The sequence below is a fragment of the Anser anser genome (assembly GCF_964211835.1).
Source record: "Anser anser genome assembly, chromosome: 14".
NCBI lineage: Eukaryota > Metazoa > Chordata > Aves > Anseriformes > Anatidae > Anser > Anser anser.
In genome coordinates, this window is record NC_139735.1 from 11,851,829 (window position 1) to 11,871,526 (window position 19,698).

General features: G+C 57.0%; 1 protein-coding gene across 5 annotated transcripts in view; it reads right to left on the bottom strand.

The window, feature by feature from the left end:
- Window positions 1-16,507: 16,507 nt before the first annotated feature.
- CXXC5 (CXXC finger protein 5) overlaps window positions 16,508-19,698 on the bottom strand; it is a 39,323-nt gene continuing 36,132 nt past the window's right edge. For 3 of the 5 annotated variants that reach the window (XR_014572192.1, XM_083798113.1, XM_083798114.1), the window contains exon 3: window positions 16,508-17,520. Coding sequence is in view for 3 of the 5 variants with exons in the window: in XM_083798113.1 (XP_083654239.1) it covers window positions 17,476-17,520 (45 nt within the window). In the remaining 2 variants the exon portion in view is untranslated. The remainder of the gene's footprint in view (window positions 17,521-19,698) is intronic. The other 2 variants (XR_014572191.1, XM_083798115.1) reach the window with 1 other exon arrangement.

Consider the following 19,698-nt stretch of genomic DNA (forward strand, 5'->3'; position numbering starts at 1 on the left):
AGCACAAGAACAAAAGAATCCCATGCACTGTGATCTTAAGCGTGGCTCAGCCACCTACTTCCAGCCTTCAGCAGCTAGAATAGCTGCTTGTGGAGGCAGTCATGTGAGGAGGTGGAAAGGTCCTGGAGTGTTGCCCTTCACTCCTCAATCATCTTGACCTCATTGTAGCGTTACAGAATACCCCAGGTTGGAAGGGACCTCAGGAGGTCTCTAGTCCTGCCTTCCACCCAAAGCAAAGTCAGCTGCGAGATAAGATCATGTTGTCCAGTGGGGGCCTGAAAACCTCAGAAGATGGGGACTGCACAGCTTCTCTGGGCTACCTGCTGGTGCTTGACTGTCTTTGTGGAGAAAAAGTGTGCCTCTGTCTCCAGCCTGAATTCCCTTTGTTTCAACTTGTGCCCACTGTCTCTCCTCCTCACCATACACCACTGTGAGAGTCTGTTCTCGCTAACCTCCTCATATTGGAAGGCTGTCCCCCTGAATCCTTCCTTTCTCAAGCACTTCCACCACTAGTGTTGTTCTTGCCATCCTTCCCAGCTGAGAGGAAGCTCCTGCAGTCCTGTGCAATAGTCCTCCCCAGCTGCCCTGAGCTCACGTCCTTCTTCACCCCAAGCCCACTAAACATGAAGGCAGATGAGCAGGTGACGTCCCATCATACTTTTGCCTGCTCAGAGAACTGGCAATGATAACACAACTGAATTAGCTCAGTCCAAGATGTTCCCATCCTTCAACCAACACATGATAACATGGGGCAGTTAGCACTCCAAGCCTGTAACACCTCTGAAAGTGAAGAAATCCACTTTCTTTGGGAGCTGAACTTTCTCTAGGGGAGCAGAGACACTTAAAGCAATGGACAAGGAGGCTTGATAGGTCTCAGGTAAATCCACTAATCGCACTGTGCCTTAATTTTCCATGCTGCTCCTGCAGAAACCAGTGGGTGAATGCAGTAAGCGTCTGCACAGAAATGCAAGTGCTATCCAGTCGACCTGTTCCCCTGGCTGAGTTATCTGCACCATGCTCTGATTTTACGCTCCATCAGCATGAGCCAAACCCAAAGTCAGTCCTCACATACCTAAGCCTCTTCAGAAGAAAAGCTGTATTCTTTTCCAAGTTGAAGAGAGGATTAAGAGGGGATGGAGACTCAAGGAGCTAGCTACAAGGATCAGAAGCAGGTCACTGCATCATCACCATCAATCATCAGTCCCTCTGCCTACAACAGAGCCCCTACAACGTCTCCTCGACAAGCATCGAACCAGACCAAGGCTGGTTTAGAGAGAGCAGTGTTAGATGTGGGACCAATGGAGAGGAAGGTAGGAGTCTATCAGGGAGCGAGGATGCAGAGGGTGTGATGGAGACAGGTGGCTGAGAGCAATGTAGAGAACAGGAGGTGTGGGGAGGAGCAGCAGAAAACCAGAGCTGACCGGGCAAGGACCACGAGCTTTGGGTCTGTTGGAGAGGATCAGCTTACATGACAGGAGGCCATTTGTGAGCTGGCACGGAGGTGAGAGCAAGCCAGGGAGTCCTTGGAAGTCACCAGCAAGGCTTCAAGAGGGTGAGAAGATCACAGGTCTCATCTTGGGCTACTCATTAGCCACAAGGACTGAGGCCTTTCAACCAGACAAATTACTGATTGCTCAAAGGACGCTTCCCACAGCTGCTAAACTTGCTGACGTTGGGCCCTGGATGTCTTCTATTCTGGGAAGGGGGAGTGGAGTCTCCTAGTGTGAACTTGTGGAGCTGGGCAAAGCCACACTGGAGCAGCGATAAAGTCAAGGACAGCTGCAGCTGCTTGGCAATCGTTCAAAACGAGCCACGAGTCAGTGACTTGGCTATTCTGGGACAAGCTGAGAAGCCAGCGCTGGGGAGAGCAAATTCATAGCCTGCTAGCACATACATGGACTGCAGCAAGCCTGCATCTGAACACCCAGCGTGGAGGCAGAGTAGACATGGCTGGTGCTGACTGGAACCCTACAAAGCCTTCTGCCCCATCAACACTGAGGAGCCGTGGTCACGTACCTGCCATGATTTGTCTGCCAGACCTCACGGGGCTGCAGCTGGGGATAGCCACGCAAGGTCACCCGAAGTCACAGAGAGAAACAGGTGCTTCAAGGACAGCACGGGTCCTGAGAGTGTCGACATTCATGCAGCACAAAGAGATCCCGCTCTGACAGAATCTGTTCCTCTCCGGTGACAGGACAGGAAGCCTGGACAGCCAGCTGAGTTGGGGACAGCCCAGCACTAGGTGTGTGAGTCCGGCCCCTCTGACCCACGGAGGCTGAAGGAGCCAGATGAAACTGCTCGCTCCATCCTCACTCCTGGGGGAAGAACAAGCCAGGCAGCTGCACCAGCTTACAGGAGGGCTGCCCTGGTGCAGAGGATAGCAGCTGAAGGTCAAGCACCTTTGGCTGGACTTCTTTTGGAGGAGGCTCTTTGAAAGCTGGACTTTGAATCTGAATTTTGCAAGTGGACCTTTCCTCATCGCTTCCCTGCTTTCCTCCTGTTTCCTCAAATTGAATCAAATCTGTATCTCAGGGCTGATCGACCTGAGCTTAGTTGTTGCTGGAGCTTGTAGTGAAGCTGGCAGAGGTCCCCCAAGTGGGAGTGCTGGTGCAGGTGGGATGTTTTACCGAATGAAGCCTGCAAGATTCCCCGGGTCTGAAATCAGTGACCCAGAGACATGCCCTCAAATCCTTGCCTCAACCTGGAGCCTGAAGGATGGGTGTTCTGCCTTTCCCAGCTTCTGGATGAACGGTAAAACCGGATGCTCTGGTGTGTCTCAGCAAAGGTCTGTCCCCAGCCTCCAGTGAGCCAGCAGCACACGTCCCCCACCACCCGGACCCGGTACAGCTCACTTCAAGAGCTGAGCACTCAGCCAGGCAACGAAGCGCTTTGCAAGCTCACCCAAAGGACACAGGCCTTTCGAGGTCACTCACCGCATATGCTGGAAAGCAGATATGATCTCATTAGGCAAATATTTATGATCAATATTGTCCACTCCCTGGCAATGAATAGCATCACTTTGAGCAGGAAGCTCTCCAGGGATGTTTAGAAAGGACAGGGCTTGAAAGCAGAGCCTGGATCAGGCATGAACTTCTGCTCACCTGGCTTAAAAACACCTACATCTATTCTAAATATTTTTTTCCTGATTCACCAAGAGATTAATTAGCTGCTTGGAAACCCCAGACATTAATTATTGATTATGCAAAAGATTTTGTTCATCACAGTTGCAGAGCTTGTCAGCGCTGGGGGACCTTACGGCTGAGGCTGTCAGGACGGAGAGTCCCTGCACACGTTTGGAGGAGCCCCGGAGAGCAGATTTGCCACCGTCTTTCCACGGCGGGCCCTGCTGCAGGGCTGCAGCGCAGCTCAGGAAAAGGAGCCGCATGTGGCAGCATGGCTGGAACCACGCGGACGGGGAGAGGGAGGGCGACGTGACCCGAGGGGACCAGATCCCCGGCTCCGAGGTGACGGACGGGGCTGCACCAGGGGGTGAAGAGGGGGTAACCCCCCGCTGCCGCTGCCCCTGCCCGCCGATGGGCTCCGTGCAGAGCCTGCTCCTGCCCCCCCCCAGCTCCCCGGGAAGCACACTGGCGTGCAGAGCCGCGGCAAGAGGTGCGATCCAGCAAGCCGAGGGTGGCAGTGATAAACCTCCTGCAATGCCTGGCAATTAATCTTGCAACGCAGTGAGTCAGAGTCACCCGGAGCTTCCTCCCCACACCCAGAGCCACCACCGCCTCCAGCTTGGGGGCTTGGAAATGCCACCAGGCTTGGGGAGAGGCTTTTCTGTGCCGCGTGGAGGATGCGGAGCCCTCCCTGCAGAGAGGTGCCAGCCCCCCTCCAGACACCTCCGCTGCATGCAAGGGGAAAAAGACAAGCCAATGCACACACAGGGGTGTATTTCAGCAGAGGAGCAGGGAGGCTTAGCCCTGGTTTCTTCTTTGGACATTTCAAAAGCAAGAACAAGATGCCATCCTCATGATAAAGCTGCCTATAAAGAGGTGTCAAAAGCGAGAGGGCTGCAGGAGGCAGGAAGGACAGCAGGCATTTAAATGAAGACCCCAGGAAGGAGCGGGCAGGCTGGATAGTTAGCTCACCCTCAGAAAATACCCCCAGGCTTTTTCCCCTACACTGCCCCCAAATCTGCGGTGCTCCCCAAAGTTTGCCAAGCTTGCCCGGGAAAAAGCCTCTTCCCATCTTGCCCTAGGCATGAATGCAGTTTGCAGTTTTAACAGCAGATGTCTCTCCTATTATGATTTATAAAAATGCTTAAAATAAATAATGCAAACATATTTACAGGAATGAATTCCTGCTCCCGAGCGTGTTTGTCACTCGCAGCCTCCTGGGCAGGAGCGTCTGGCTCGTGAGTGCCTCCCTCACAGCCCCCCGGCCCCTGCCAGCTCTGCTCCTGCCGGACCCCAGCTGGGGCAGCCGAGCCCCCGGCCCCAGGTCCGCACCAGCGTCTTGGTACAAATCCCGTATAACCAACACGTTAAATATTTAAAATGGTCGTGCGGGAGAGCTGCCCGGCAGTGCCTGATTTCACACATCCTGACAATTTCACGGACCTCTGGGCTTGCGTTCCTTGGCAAACAATGAAAGACCTCCTTCCTGGGAGGGTAACTTTGGGAGGCTCCTCCAAGCGAGAGGCGACTTCGGCGGCACTGCTCCTGCCGCCCAGCCCAGGCATTGCCAACGCTTTTCAGCGTGACCTTCACGCGGGGCGGGCGCAGCCTTCGTGCACGGCGGTGACTCAACGGGAGGGCGGCGGGGCCGGGGGAGGCTGGCGGGGGGAGGCTGGCGGGTGCACCCGTGCTTCCAATGGAGCAACTTTGTGCCGCCGTTCCCGTGCGCACACAAAAGAGCGAGGCATACCTGCCTGCGCTGCTGTGCTGCGAGGAGAAGTGGCCCAATTACAGCTCTGCACCGAGGCTCGCCGTTTCCATAGCTTCACAGTGCAGCGCTTCCGTCTCCCGAGGCCATCGGAGCAGGACCCGGCATCTTATCAGCGATCATCCTGCAGCACAGCTCTCCTCCGGCCCTACCTGCCAGCGGCCAGGCTCGCTAGCAACACGGGATAATATCTTTTCCCACCAGAGCCGTACGATGATTTCTTCCTGCTGTAATTTGTGTTGCTTCCAAAGCCACTTGCATAACCAGCGCTGAGGAAGCAGAGCAAAAGGCAAGGCTGCTGCCCACAGCTGCCGCGACAGGGGCACGAGGGGGGCCTGAGCCGGGCAGGGCAGGGAGAGGCAGAGCAGAGCTTCTCCCTGGGGGGCTGGGCCCCGCCGGGGCAAGAGCCCCCGGGGAGCTCAGGCCCGCGCCCAAGCAGAATGGGCACAACAAGGAGCCCGAAAAGCCTGCACCAGGACATGGAGCAGCCGTGGCCCTGAGGCTGGTGCCTTGTGTGCGGTCCCCGCAGGGTGGGCAGCACGGGCAAAGGCAGGGGGTGGCTCTGCTGGCCTCTGTCCACAGTGGGAATTCAGCTTTCAGGTGGGACGAGCAGCTGTACCATGAACTGCACACTCCAACGCAGTCCCTAAGAGCCCCGCTCACCTCAGCCAGAGCCACGGCCAACCCTGCCGGTCAGCACCTACCCCTGCCTCTGCTTCTGCGCTCCAAAACCTGGCCCGTGGGCAGACCCAGCAGGGCGAGCCACCCGGCACAAGCAAGCCCAGGGCCCGTCCTGGCCAGAGGCAAGGGGGAGCAGTGCGACCCTCCCCTCCACCCACAGGATCGCTGCCGTGCTCCAGCCGCCGCCGCCAGACGCAGCCCGGCACACAAAATTCCGGTCGCTGCAGCAAAATCCACAGCCTCCCAGTGAGGATGCTGGTGCTGGAGCAGCTCACACCAAGAGTTTATCCAACACAGTCTCCAGAGTCATAAGGAATATAACTATTCCTGAATTTGGGTTCCATTTGAAAAGACAAGGAGCATTTGCTGTCTCAGAATAAGCAAAATGTTTATTTTTGACTTCTGCTGTTTTAGAGGAATTTTTCAGCTTTTCACTTGTAATTGATCTAGAAACTTAGTTAACATTGGTAGTGGATAAAACCAAGTGCCTTCTTCTACCCAAACACTTTTCTTGTTTTATAAAGAGTATTTAGAACATCTTGGGTTGACCCAAAATGATTTCTTTCCCCTATTTTTTTTTATTTAATATACAAAATAATAAACCCCACTCACTCTCACATCCTGAGTACACCTTTGCCCCACATTAACTGCTCGTTTGAAATATTCCATGTTTTTGGCAGATTCAGACTAGATTTGTCTCCCTCGGATTTAAGCTGAGAAGGCAGCTCGCCCACCAAGCACGACCATTTCCTAACGAAGCTCTCCCACTGCTGTGCCTGCAACCTGGCGCGAGATGGCTGTGCTGGGCGCAGACGTGGCTGCTCCCTTTCCCGAGGCGCTGCACACACATGCGGTTGACCGATCAGCCTCTGGAAGCGTCTGTTTGTAGATTCGTTTGCAGACCGCCGGTACCACCAAATGGACATCCGACCATGGGAGCACCAGCCAGCGCAGGGCGCAGGGGCACCCATGGGTGCAGGCAGCACCCAGCAGAGGGGCAGGCGGGTCCAAGTGCTCCCCGCCCCGGAGATGTGCGGCTCAAGGGCCTCCCAGGCTGGAGCTGGGATTTCTTTGATCCCTCTTGGTAGGTGTTTGCTCCTCTTCCTTGCATTCTTTGCCCTGATGTTTCTGAGCACAGGTTTCAAGCTGTGCAGGCAGAAGAGCCTGAAGCCCGGGGCTAGCTCATGGGCACCTGTCTGCTCAGCACCCAGGCAATGAAGAGGAGGGCTTCCTCCAGGACCTTCTGCCATCAGCAGGGTTTAGTTTCCCAGTAGAACTTGACAGGCAAGTGGAGAAGGAGACAGGGGCTTTCCATGGTGGCAACCGGGTAGCCAAGGTGGGAGAGATCATGACCCGATTCCCATTGAGTGCCCTTAGCAGGAGGAACTAAAAAAGCATCCAGGCAACAGGCAGAGCAGCCTGGGTTGTGCTGGTCTCAGCTCAGCTTGGCTCTGGCACTACATGGGACAACTGAAAAACTCTTCCAAGATGGTCAGAGTAGCTGAGAGAAGGCAAGAAGAGTATGTTTCTGTCTTCACCCTCCACTCCTGGAGCTCTGCCATGTCCAAAGAGGGGAAAGATGCCAAAAAAAATGCGACTGGAATATGAATATGATGTTCAGACTGCGGCAGTGGCTGTAACCCAGCTTGAACCCTGCGGCAGCAGAGGTCCATCCCGGCTGCCAGACCTTCCCTCCAACCCAGCCCGCAGCCACCAGCCCCTTGGTGAGCCCCTGCCCACGGCTGCTGCTTGTGAAGCCCCCCCAGAGCAGACCCTCTGCCACCTGCAGCAGCCAAGCACCCAAAGCTATGGCCACAGGTCCCTTTGGCATCGCTGGGTGCTGGAAGGAAAGCCATTGCCGAAGGAAGGGGATTGGCACGAGAGCAGCCATGCCTGCAGCGGGTCCCAACCAACTGCTTTGGTTTGGCCTCACATTCATGGTGAGAAGCAGGGCAGACACGTGCATCATGGTGGAGAGCAGGGTGGTGTCACAGGCGAGAGAAACTGCCCCAGTGAAGAGCAGGGGCTCTGCCCCAGGGACACAGCACTGCTCGGTCCATGGGTGCTGTGGGAAGGTGGGGCTAGGGTCACGCAGGGCAGTTTTCCCCGAGGATCTCTGCCCAGGAGCTCTGTACTCTGGTGCAGAAGCCCAAGGAAAATTCCTGGCAAGGCTGCCAAGAGCACATCCAGCTGAGCGGTCTGCCTTGCCCTCCTTGTCCCAGCTCCCTTTGCACCGCACAGCCACCCTGCACCACTAGCCTAGCTGGAGAGCTTTGCTCTTCCAACCTCAACACATCAGCACAGCCGTTTGGGAGGAAGCAGAAGAGCCACATGGGGCCCTTCCAGTGCCAGAGCAAGGTCCCCAGCCTGTGTTAGGCCCAGTGCAGCACCCATGTGCAAGCCAGGCTTGTAGGCACTGGGAGGGCAGAGGCAGCCTGGAGGTGCCTGTGGTGGAGGGATGCTTGGTGCTCCTGCAGGCAGCGGGGCTCTGCATGGGGCTTATTCCTGGGCTGGGAGGGGGGCTGAGAGTGTCTTTGCTCTCCAGCCTGGGCAAACCAGCTGCTTTCCTATGTTAGGGGGGAAAGGAGAAAACTGGGTATAAAGCAAGGGTGCTGCAGATCTGCCCCATCACAGGCTGTGGCAGCACTGGGATCTTTGTTAAGAATTGGCTTCCCCAAGTTTAGGAGGCTGAGAGACGTGTGGAATAAATTGCTTGTGACACCGACTCCTACACTCCCAGACTCACGCGGGATTTAGCCACCAGGCTCCCGGTTAAGTCAGTGCCGGTTATTAAGGTCAGGAGAAGTCGGGTGGCTAAATCCTACTGGGGCTGCACCAGCCTGGGGAGGCACAGCCAAGTCCTGGGCACCTGGACTGGGAGCTGCTTGCCTCGAGGCTGGAAATAAAATGAACAGGCAGCGCCTTCCTGCTGAGGAGAGGAGAGGAGAGGAGAGGAGAGGAGAGGAGAGGAGAGGAGAGGAGAGGAGAGGAGAGGAGAGGAGAGGAGAGGAGAGGAGAGGAGAGGAGAGGAGAGGAGAGGAGAGGAGAGGAGAGGAGAGGAGAGGAGAGGAGAGGAGAGGAGAGGAGAGGAGAGGAGAGGAGAGGAGAGGAGAGGAGAGGAGAGGAGAGGAGAGGAGAGGAGGAGAGGAGAGGAGAGGAGAGGAGAGGAGAGGAGAGGAGAGGAGAGGAGAGGAGAGGAGAGGAGAGGAGAGGAGAGATCTTGCTCTGACCAGGAGCAGCCAGGGCTGTTTTGCTGCTGGTTTCTAAGTGGTTTCACTTATCTCTTTCCTCCTCCACTACCTGAGGTTTCAAATGCTCCAGGGAGATGTCTCCATTAACCACAGTTTTCTTTGGCAGTTATATTTCATTACCGACTCTCTTCCAGCTAATCCTTCCCAGCTTTTGTTGTTGTTATTTTTATTATGATTATTTTTACAAACCCTTTGTTTCCAGCTGTACTTAACCTGACCATGTCCCTTTAAATACCACAGCCTGGGCAAAATAGGGGATCAGTCCTCTGACAGGAGCTAAAGTCCTGTTTGATCTGGATTAGATGCTGATTTTGCTTACCAGACTAAAGACCGAGGGGGACCACGCAGTGCCTGTGTTTGCACAAACCTGCCTGGTTACATTCCTCTTCTTCCCTGTGTCCAGCCGAAAGGGCGAGCGCAGTGCTGTGTGCACAGCTTGAAATCAAAGCGGAAAATGGTCATTTTAGCTGGCAACGCAAGAAAATGGAGGTGGGAGGACAGAGCCTGCAGCTGCGTGCTGTGCCGAGGAGCTGCAGACGCTCCTAGGGGTGCAGGCAGGCTGCCACCACCAGCTGGTTCCCATGCGCACCTCTCAGCCTCGGGCAGAGACCACGTCATGTGTCCCGGCGGGCCCTGCAGCTCCCACCAGGCCCCCCCAGCCCGGCCTGGCTCTCTGAGGACCCATCTCATGATGGGTTTGAGCGGGATGTGAGGGCGCCAAGGCCACAGCCGTGCCCTGTACCCAGTATTTCGTACCTGCTGCAGGGATTCCCATCCCCACTGTGTCTCATTTCCACATACAGCTCCTGCCTCTTCTCCTGCCCTTTTCTTGCTTCCCCCTGCCCACAGGACAAATGTTTCCTCTGCCCCCTCCAGCCCCATCCTCTCCCACCTCCGCTCTGCCCTGGGGCTGGGGTCCTGTCCCACACCCCCCCTCCCACCGCAGAGCACCGTGGCCAAGCTGGGCCCCCACAGAGGTGGCCGGGGCCACCGTTGAGGTCAGGTGCTGGCGGGGGGAGACCCTGCCGCCCCCGTTGCACAGGCACGTACTGCCAGCAGAGCCAATTTAAACCTCCCCCTGCGGCTGTCGCTGTGTCGAAATGTCAGGACTCGCTGCGAGGCAGCGAATCGTGCAGCCGCCGGGAGTCCCTCACCATGCAGGAGCTGTGGCTCGTTGCCAGAGCAGGGGCCACGATTGCAGGCTGCAGGAGAAACCTGGGGCAAAGCGTCAGACCTTACCCGTACCCTTTGCCAGAGCCCAGGGAGGCCCTCTCAAGAGGCCCCGCTGCCCCACGGTCTGACCCTGTTCCCACCACATGCTGGGCTCACGGGTGCCCCTGAAAGCTGTCAGCCCAAGGGTTGCATCGCTGCGGCTACACCTCGTGGGTGACACCAATCGGAAATGCAAAGGACAAGGGAGCCCTGCGTCCACGATGGCAAGGTGGAGGGGTGTCAGTGGTGGTGTTGCCGCTGTATGCACCAGAGCGTCCAGAGGGATGAGGGGGCACAGCTGAGAGCTGCTGAGCTGTGACAAGCGTTCCTGCTCACTGACAGGGTTCCTGCACGATCCAGGGTTGCAGGAGAGGAAGAAGGAAGGTGCAGGACTGTGAGTCCTTCACGGGCTCCCATCTCCAGTCTCCCGAAGACAGAAAGCTCAATGTGCTGGATGTGGGGGGGCTCACGGCCATGCCACTGCTGTAGTCCCAGCCTGCGCAGCTGGAAGGCAAGCAGGCAGTGACACTGCTCTCCTGGACAGAGGCATGTCCCCAGGGGCAACATGGATTTGCTCAGCGATGGCACGGGCACATGGGGAGATGCAGAAACAGTGGATCACACAGGAGTTTGCCAGGGCAAAATGATGTTGCATTATGGCACATGTGGGTGAGAAAGGGGCAATTTTTCCTCCTGTTGGTCCATGGGGAACACTTGTGGCAGAAGGTGGCCTTGTGGAATGCCCTGGGCACCATTCCTCATAAACCAGGAAGAGGGGAACAGGCAAGGCCAGAAAGTAGGGGGGAACAGTTGGTACTTTGAGGAAAAGGGACTGAATAATTTGGGAGGTCTCACCCCTGTTCTTGTACCCTTTGTGGGTTTGGTAGCACCTGCTCTAAGCACTTGTTGGCCTGTGGGTTTGCTCATGACACAGCCAGCAGCTCCTCCAGCACCAGCAGGCCTTGGGTTCAGGGAGGTGGGGCAGTCCGATGGGATAAGCCTGGGGCACGGTGCCCAGACAGGCCAGCTGCAGGAGAAGCCAGTCCAAGGGTCTCAAAGGCAGAACAGGAGAGGGCAGGAACCCTCCTGCCCTTCAGGATCCCAACATCCCTTCCTGGGGGGCACAAGGGGGTACAGGACTGGCTGGAGGGGTGGGACAAGGCAGCCTGGATGTGATCCCACCTGAGGCCTCGCTGGGCCTGTCAACTCCAGTGGCACTGCCGTGAACCCCCAGCTGGTCCCCATTGCCACCATTAATCCCCACTCAGCTGCTGCCATTCCCCCCTCATCATCCTCACACTAATGCCAGGGCTGCAGCCACACCAGCCGCTCCCTCCCCTCCCCACCGTGCAGAGGCTACAGCGTTTTTTTCCCCCGATAACACGGCGTCTTGTATTTAGTAGCCTCCTTCTGCTGTCACAGGCCGACCTATTTCTCACAAATCCTGACTGCTCTGGCCTTAAAACATCTTGACGCAGTGCTGAAACTGGCCTTGGCATAGCAGTGAGGCCCCGATTAAGCAGGATTGGTGTGAACTTTGCAGCCAGCAGACAGCGGCTGGGAGAGCAGAGCAGCCGCAGCACGGCTCGAGTCTGGGGACCCCACATGCTCATGGGGATTAGTCGGACAGCACTCTTGATTAGAAAAAGGGACACCACTGCTCAGCCTGGCCACCCGCTCCTTGCTGCCCACAGGCTCCTCCATGCTATGGGGTGCTGTAGGACAAAGCCAGGGAGGCAAGAGATGTCCTCCTTCATGCACACAAAGCCAGCATATCCTGAGCATTCAGGTTTCAGGGATGGGGGCTGAGACCTCCACCCCCAGCATGGCAGGACTGCTTCCTGTGTTATTCCTTGTGGGAATCAGTGTCAGTGCCTACCCACAGGCTCCTTGCCAGGGACCCTTCTTGTAAACATCCACCTGGCACAGCTCAGCCACACGAAGGTCTCGGGGGGGGGGGGGTTGTCAGGAAGGTTGAAAATCCCAGAGGTGGAGTAATGTGGATGTCAGGCTTCAAGTGGTGAAGGATCCTCTTCCCTGGGAAAAACCTTCTTCGGGCTTGCTCTCGTACAGAGGTAATGGTGTGAGCAGCACTCCGTCCTGGCAGGGACCGCTCCTCCATCACACACCTCTGCAGGGGCATTTCCTGGGGAAAGAAGACAGCACAGTGATCGCTCCCAGTGCATAAGCTACAAAGAGGCAAGGGATCTTAGTTCAAATTTGAAAAATGGACACCTATTTAGGAAAATTTCTGCCAGGGATGGAAATTGGGCCAGAAATCTTCCAGGAGCTCTGTGACAGGCAAAGTTCCCTGGGCCAGCTGAGCTTGGAGAGATTTGTTTAGATTGATATTCCTACAGCCTTGAAGATAATCAGGAAGTCCACAACAGCACGAGCAACGTGGTCAGGATCCACATGCCTGGTGCAGGACAGTGGCTTGTAGCAGACCCCTCTGGGCTAAAGCTGCCCCTGGAGCCCCACTAAGGGGGAGCAGCAACTGCTGTTTCTGCTCACATGCCAGGACAGGCTGGGGAGCATCGCCGTGTTGAGGCTGGACAGATCCTGTCCGGGCCCCGCCAGCTCCCAGGCTGCGTGCTGTTCCTACAGAATGAGCCTGAGCTGTCCCAAGCCCTGACTCCTGGGACGGGAGGTGGGGAGGAGGGAGGTCTGCCACCCTCCTGCCTCAGCTCACCCATGGGGCTCTTGCAGCTGACAGAGGACACCTGGGCTCCTGGACTGATCCCACTCCTGGGCTTCATCCATGCTGGCAATGGGCACCCTGCTCCAAGCAAGGCAGGGGCTAGGGCTGGATGTGGCCAGGGGCTGCACGTGGCGCTGCAGGGCCCCAGACACCTTCCCGTGACAGCAACATGGCCGTGGGTCCAGCTCACCCACCAGCAGAACGCAGTGGCCCACCAGGGCCAGGGGGCAGAGCCACGGGACCCTCACCACTGCCGGCCTCCAGCCCTCCCCGGCCCTGAGCCTCCTGCCGGGCAGGAGCAGGAGGCTGCTGGCAGGAGGTCACGCCTGGCCGGTGGCGCTCACGGCAAGCCCGCCATCCGGCTCAGCTGAAGCACATTTTGTTCGGCGCTTCCTGCATCCTGCCCCCATCCCTGTGCCGGGGCGGGGGGGGGCACGGGTCAGCCCGGGGCCAGGCCGCTAATTGCAGCCTGCAGCCCGGCAGGGCCGAGGCGGCCGGCAGCCCACTGCCTCTCTGGCACCGGCACTGCTCAGCTCTTCGCGGTGCAAACCGCTGCTGGCATCACTGCTGTGCCCCAGCCGAGCCGCTCTGCAGCCCCGGCCCAGGCTCCATCCTTTCCAGGCATCGCTTGCTGGTGCCTTCCCATGCAGAGCCACTGAGGTCGAAGCGAACTCAGCCCCAGCCATGCCCTCTCTGTGCCGGGCCAATGGAAAGTTTTGTTGGCCTTCCGGTAGCTCCTCTTCCAAGTGTTTAATGAGGATGTTAATTAAGTGCAACCCCATGCCAACCCTTGTGGTACCACCCAAGCAGCTCCCTCAGTGATGTGCTGAGCTCATTATTATCATCGCCTGCTCCCCGCGATGCTGGTCGCAGCCATGCAGCCCACCCAGCCTGGGGACCAGCCCCCAGCAGCATCGGGGTGGGCAGGCGACCCAGCGCAGCACAGCACAGCGGTCAAGCCTGACGATGGCATTGCAGTGGTGCATGGTGCAGAGGATGGGCTGGGTGCTCAGGGGTGCCCGAGTCCTGCACCATGCCACCAGGACAGGAGCTAGTTAGGCACTGCTCAGTTGTGAACACAGGGCCACCCATGCCATACAGCCAGGAGGTGCAGAGGGGCTGTTTGGTGAGGAAAGTGAAGGCAGAGCCTGTCATGGAGGTGAGGTGGAGGGGCCAGCCCAGAGCCCCAGCACCCCAGCACCCACCTGCCCACCTCCCACCTGCTCCCCAGCTCCTTTCTCCCAAACCTGTTTTCCTTCTCGGAGAAGGCCCTGCCCTGCATGTCCCCTGCTAATACCCCTATCCTCCTGCAAGCACTATGTGTCCTGCCCTCATTCACATCCCCTGCCAGCACCCACAGCCCTTCCATGCACTGGCTGGAGGAGAGCACGCAGCAAGGACACAGATGCAGCAGGGCTGGGCTCAGTGCAGCGGCAAAGCCAGGGGCTGCGGAGTCACTCCCAGACCAAAGACCCATACAGGCTCCACGCACCAGCTGCAGGGCACCACAGGCACTGTCTGCCTCACTGTCCTGCTCCCTCCCTGCCCAAAGGGCCTGGGTGCTGCTCACATCTCCCTCCACTCCTAAGGGGCTCCCTGGAGCATTTGGGCTACAACAAAGCACCAAATTGGGGTGATGCCTGTAGAGGTAGGAGGGACATATGCCCTGTGCCTCTGCGTGGTGAAAGCCTGGTGGCTTCCCTGGGGAAAGCAGGCACGGGGACACTGCTGGGACGCAGGCAATGGAGGAGCAACGTGGCTGGTGAGATTTACCCCATCTGCAACTGGCCCAGCAGTGTTTCAGCAGTTCCCATGGCTGGACACACAGCACCAAGCACAGACTGGTTGGGGTGACATGGCCAGGACCCCGCAGCTCCACACCTGGCCCCAGACTTGGGGGAAGAGGGGGGACACCTGGGTCTGGCCCTGCAGGGCAGCCCATGGCTATGGTTGCTGGGGGATGAAGCAGCTCCCTGCTCTGCCTCCCATGGGGTCGGGGCTCTGCATGTCATTCTCTGTTTCTGCCCCCTCCCCAGGACGCTCTCTCAGCATGGGTTAAGGGCTGACCCCCCCCCCCCCTCCCCCCATTATGCACAGTCCCAAACGTTAGCCACAGTCATAAAAACACAGCCAGACTCCTTTTCTTCAGAATGCACCCCCACACATGTTCCCACTAAGTGATTTCTGCTGTTGCCCAAGCATCACGAACTGGGAAATGTCTCCCCACACACCCTTGCTAGTGTCACGCTGGTGCAGGGCTATGCGTGCCCCGGGGCACAAGCAGGGTCTGTCTGTCCGCACCAACCATGCAGATCTGTCCCTCACCACGCTGGCTTGGCTCCATCCCCACGAGCTCGCCATCCCGGGCACGGGATAGCAGCGCACAGGGCACGGCGGATAGCAGTGCCCAGCTCCCACCCACGCTCCTGCCTCCAGGAGCAGCCAGCCGTGGGGGCAGCCAGGTCGAAGGCTGCTGGAGATGGAGTCTGGGGACATTCTCCTGGGCGCCCTGAGGCGCTTCCTGCAGTGCCTGTCCGGGGCAGGTCGCTGCCCACAGGCGAGGAGCCCACGCACCGTCCTTCCGTCACTGCCCTGTTGCCCTCCCTCCCTCGGGGTGCACATCTGGCCAGCAGATGCTGGAGCCGGGACAAAGCTCAGCTACATCCCAGGGCTCTGCAGACCAGCCTCCTCACTGGGGCAACGCTCCTCATACTCCCACACACCCGGCACCCCTCTCTGGAGGTAGGGAGTACTGGTTTCCACCACCACCGCCCCAGCACAACAGGGAGCACAACACAGCACCCCAAGCACCGGCATTCCTGGTACAGTGCCACAACCAGAGTCCCCTGTCCCGCTGACCCAGGGTCCTGCACAAAACCGGCCTGGACACCTGGACAACTCCTTCCCCAACAACACCGCCACCTCACCTTACTCACCTTGAAGAGTTCCTTTCTCTACGTGTTCGTTTTGTACTTGTCCTGACAAAACGAGTCTCAATGCAGTTATCTGTGGCATGTTAATTATATCGTTTTACAAAAACAAATGGCATGCGCTCCACGGCAAAACTCCAGGCAGGTCAGGCTGTGAAATATACCTGGGAGGAGACAGGGACGGCTTAACCCAGCCACTGCCAGGATGAAATGTGCAGGTCTTGGCGTCAGTGCAGTTCCTTGGTTATCATTTCGTTTCGCTGCTGCGCCTCCCTTGCAGGGATGTGGTGGGGTCCCCGTGGTGCCGACATGCTCCCTGTTGCTCGCAGACACTGGAGTAGAGCTGGGTGCAGCGGTGCATCTCCATGGGAGGTGCTGAGATGTCCTGGTGTCCCAGCCCTGGGCAGGCACAGGGTCCACGGTGAGCCCCTGCCAGGGGGCTGGGCCCATCCCAGGGGTGGGAGATGACGAAAAGCGTGGAGTGGCAAGCTCAGGAGCTGTAGGCTATCCCTGGGGTACCCTTGCAGAGACGCAGCATCTCCCCTCCCTGCGCGCCCACAGTGCAGTGATTCCCTCCCTGCCGCTCCAGGGCATGAGCAAAGGGGGTCACCACACACACCCGTGTGGTGTGGAGGGAGGATCCTCCACCACCCGGCATGGCCGCCGTGCAGCCTTTGCTGGGGACCCACCACGAACCACGAGGAGCAAAGGGACGGCGAGTGCGTCCGGTGCAACAAGCACCCAGAGGCCATGGGTGCCGGCCGCTGCACAGGCAGCACGGCGGGCACGAGGGGGCCACAACTGTTTGAAACAGGGATGGAGAGAAATAACAAAGCTGTAAATCATGACACAAAACATGCATTCATTTTATTCACAAAAACAGCCTGGATCGCTAAAACATTACAAACAGCATTTCAATTTAATGATGTAGAGAGCTGGAGAGACGGGGATTTGAACAGAAGAGAAATATCACTTTTCATAACTGCTTCAGCACAGGTCCTGCAATATTATTTTTATTTTGATTTTAACTTCAGTAAGTTTACAAAAATTACTTCTAGAAGTAAACCATTGCAATTAGGATTTTTTCTGTATGCAGTATTTCTTGTTCTATATTAATAAACTAACAATGACATTTTTTTCTTTTTTTTTTATTCTTTTTTTCCTTTTTCAAAGACCACCATTTTTGTAGCAATTGTTTTCTTCCATCTTTTATACCAAACCTCTTGCTGGTTAAACTTACATACGTGAATGGCTAGGAGAAGGGATACTACATCGCTTTAAACATATTCTCATTTATAAACATGAAGTTGAGGCATTCTAGAAACTATCCACTCTATTGTATGATGGGAAATAATCAAATAAAAAGTATAAATGAGGGTGCAATTAAACAACTGTGCTAAATTACAGTAGTGCTTATTAGTAACTAGATTTTAAAAGGTTACTGTAAATTTACATTCCCTACACAAGTACTGCATCTTTCACACATAAACAACATCAACACCAAAACACAGAAAGAAACTGATTGTCCATACTCTGTCTATTAAGTCTTGGTACTTTACAGATCCATTGTTTTTTTCTTTTAATTATTTTATTTGAAAAGCAGTTAAATGTCTGACTAGGACTCGAAGATGTTAAACAAACGCAAAAAAAAAAAAATTATAAAAACAGGAATGAAATTTGCGAGAAAATATTTTTGGTTCTAAAGAGACACAGGTGCATCCATTCATTTCAGCCAAAAATCCCTTGCCTGAGACAACACAAGCAAGCAGTGACATTGCACTTGGATGACAGAGCTTTGGGATTCCCGTTCCTACTGAAACCATCTGAACGCGGCTCCTGTAGGAAGCATCACCTTCTGGAAAGGAAGAGAGACAGGGGAGGGAAGAACAGAACAAAGAAGGGACAAGGCGTTAGGCTGGGGCCAGCTCAGCTACCTCCACGCGCAGCGGCTGCTGGGGGCCACCGGTCTGGCTCCCGGGGTGCGGCAGGGCTGCGGGGCATGGGGCAGCAGGTGCCCAACCGCAGCGCCAAGGCCATCAGCGACGGCCACTCGGCCACACAGGCTGGCAGCCCGCACGAGGCACGGCAAAGCCCGCCCAGGACAATGGTCTGCAGCCGTCACGGGCACCTGGCCCTGCCTGGCTGCCACCCGCAGGCCTGAGGCCAGGCCCAGCACCCCCGGCAGGCTCTGCACAGGGGCTCGCACAGGGGCTCCCAGCACCGGGACACCGGCAGCAGCTGAGCTGCTGCAGGGGCAGTGGCAGAGGCCTCCATGCTGGACACCGGCCTGCATGGCCCTCCCCGCAGCACCCGCCCAGCCTGGCTCCCCTCCTTCCCAGGCCCCTCCGAGGGTGTGGGGGGGAAGGTCTGGCCAGCCCTGGGCTCCCCAGGGGGCACCTGGAAAAGCCACCCCCCAATTGTCCCCGCACCGCGCAGACACAATGGCATGGCCTCCGGCTTCCCCTCCAGCCGATAGCAAGCACAATGGCTGGGCTGCGCTGAGCCGCCACTGCCATGGCAGGCACAGCCAGCTCGTCCTGTCCCCTTCTGTCCCCTCACGTCCCGTCCCATCCAGTCTCCTGCAGCCTGCCCACCTGTGGTGGGGGCCCTGGCCACCCACCCACATCAGGGACGGACAGACAGACAGCCGGCAGAGAAACCAAGCACCCAGCCACATCCTGCAATGCACTGCGTCACCTAAATGCCCACCCCAGGCCCGGCTGGCAGAGAGGTGTGTGAGGGCACTGGGAGGGAAACTGAGGCAGGGAGTAAGCTGGCTGGGCTTGCGCAGCACCTGAAGAGGGATACGACGCCCTCGCAGGGAAGCCAAGAGCAGGCTGGGGCTCTGCAGCGGCAGACCCAGGCTCTGGTGGCCAGACTCAGGAGCCACTGAGGACACGCAGGCTTCACCCCGCTCCCGTTCCAGGAACATGGGTGTTTAAGAACCAGCCAGGAGTGACCACCCCTCACCCTCACAGAGCAGCCCTAGCACCACCTCTCAGCATCTCGCTGAATTGGGGGGGAAGAGGGATGAAGATGGCCACTAACATGGTCCAACCCTGACCAGGCTCAATCCTGCATGGGACAAAGTGCCTGACACCAAGCAGCACCTCTCTGAAGCCACCTCCAGGAAAGGAAAGAGGAGAGATCTGGCATGGGGAGAAGGCCCCAAGAGAAGTTCTATGCCCCTCTGAGAGGAGGACCTGGCTACCCAGAAAGAGGTGGGACATTTCCCACCTCTTTGCTGGTTAGAAGTGGGAAGCCAGAGTTTATGGGACCACAGGTGGCCTGTGCAAGGGCCATGATGATCCTCAGTGCCAACAGGCCCCATGCAAGGCCAAGTGATGTTAGCCAGAACACAGCAACATGATCACCAAGAGGATGCACCTCAGATGGGACAGCAGGCCAAAACCTAGGGCACCCACGAAAGCTTCCTCCTTCAGTTTCTCCACATCCAAATGAGCAGGAGATATCAATGGGAAACAAGCCCAGGCACTGAACCAAGGCTTGGTGAGGACATCCCTCTTCCCAGCCCATCCTGAACTCACTCTTCCTGGTTAGGAGAAGCTGCAGGGAACCAGTGGGTTTTCTGAAACAGCCCTTCTTGCACAGCCAGAGCACCATGCTGTCCCACCTGCCCAAGCGTCCCACCTGCCTCGCTGGCCCTAGAGTCTCAGCCCGCAGCCACCGCAGCAGGACACCAGTGGCGACTGGTTATTCAGGCTTTTTAGACGTGCAGATAAAGCTTAATGGCAGGATAGGGATTTAGCCTGGTTTTTATGTTGCCATAAAGGTTTAATTCTATTTTTTTTTACTGCTTGATTTTAGATCAATGTTTAATCACAGCTGCGGCCCCTGCCCGGGCTCTCTGAGGATGCTGCTATCCACTCGTGTGGCTGGCAGACTGACACAGCCCGGCAGGGTCACTGCGGGCTGCTCTTCTCCCACCCAGCTCTAGCACAGGCCCCCATGGGGGGGACAATGCTTCACAAAAGCCCTATGAATTTTTCAGCCCAACTTCAGCACTGCCACG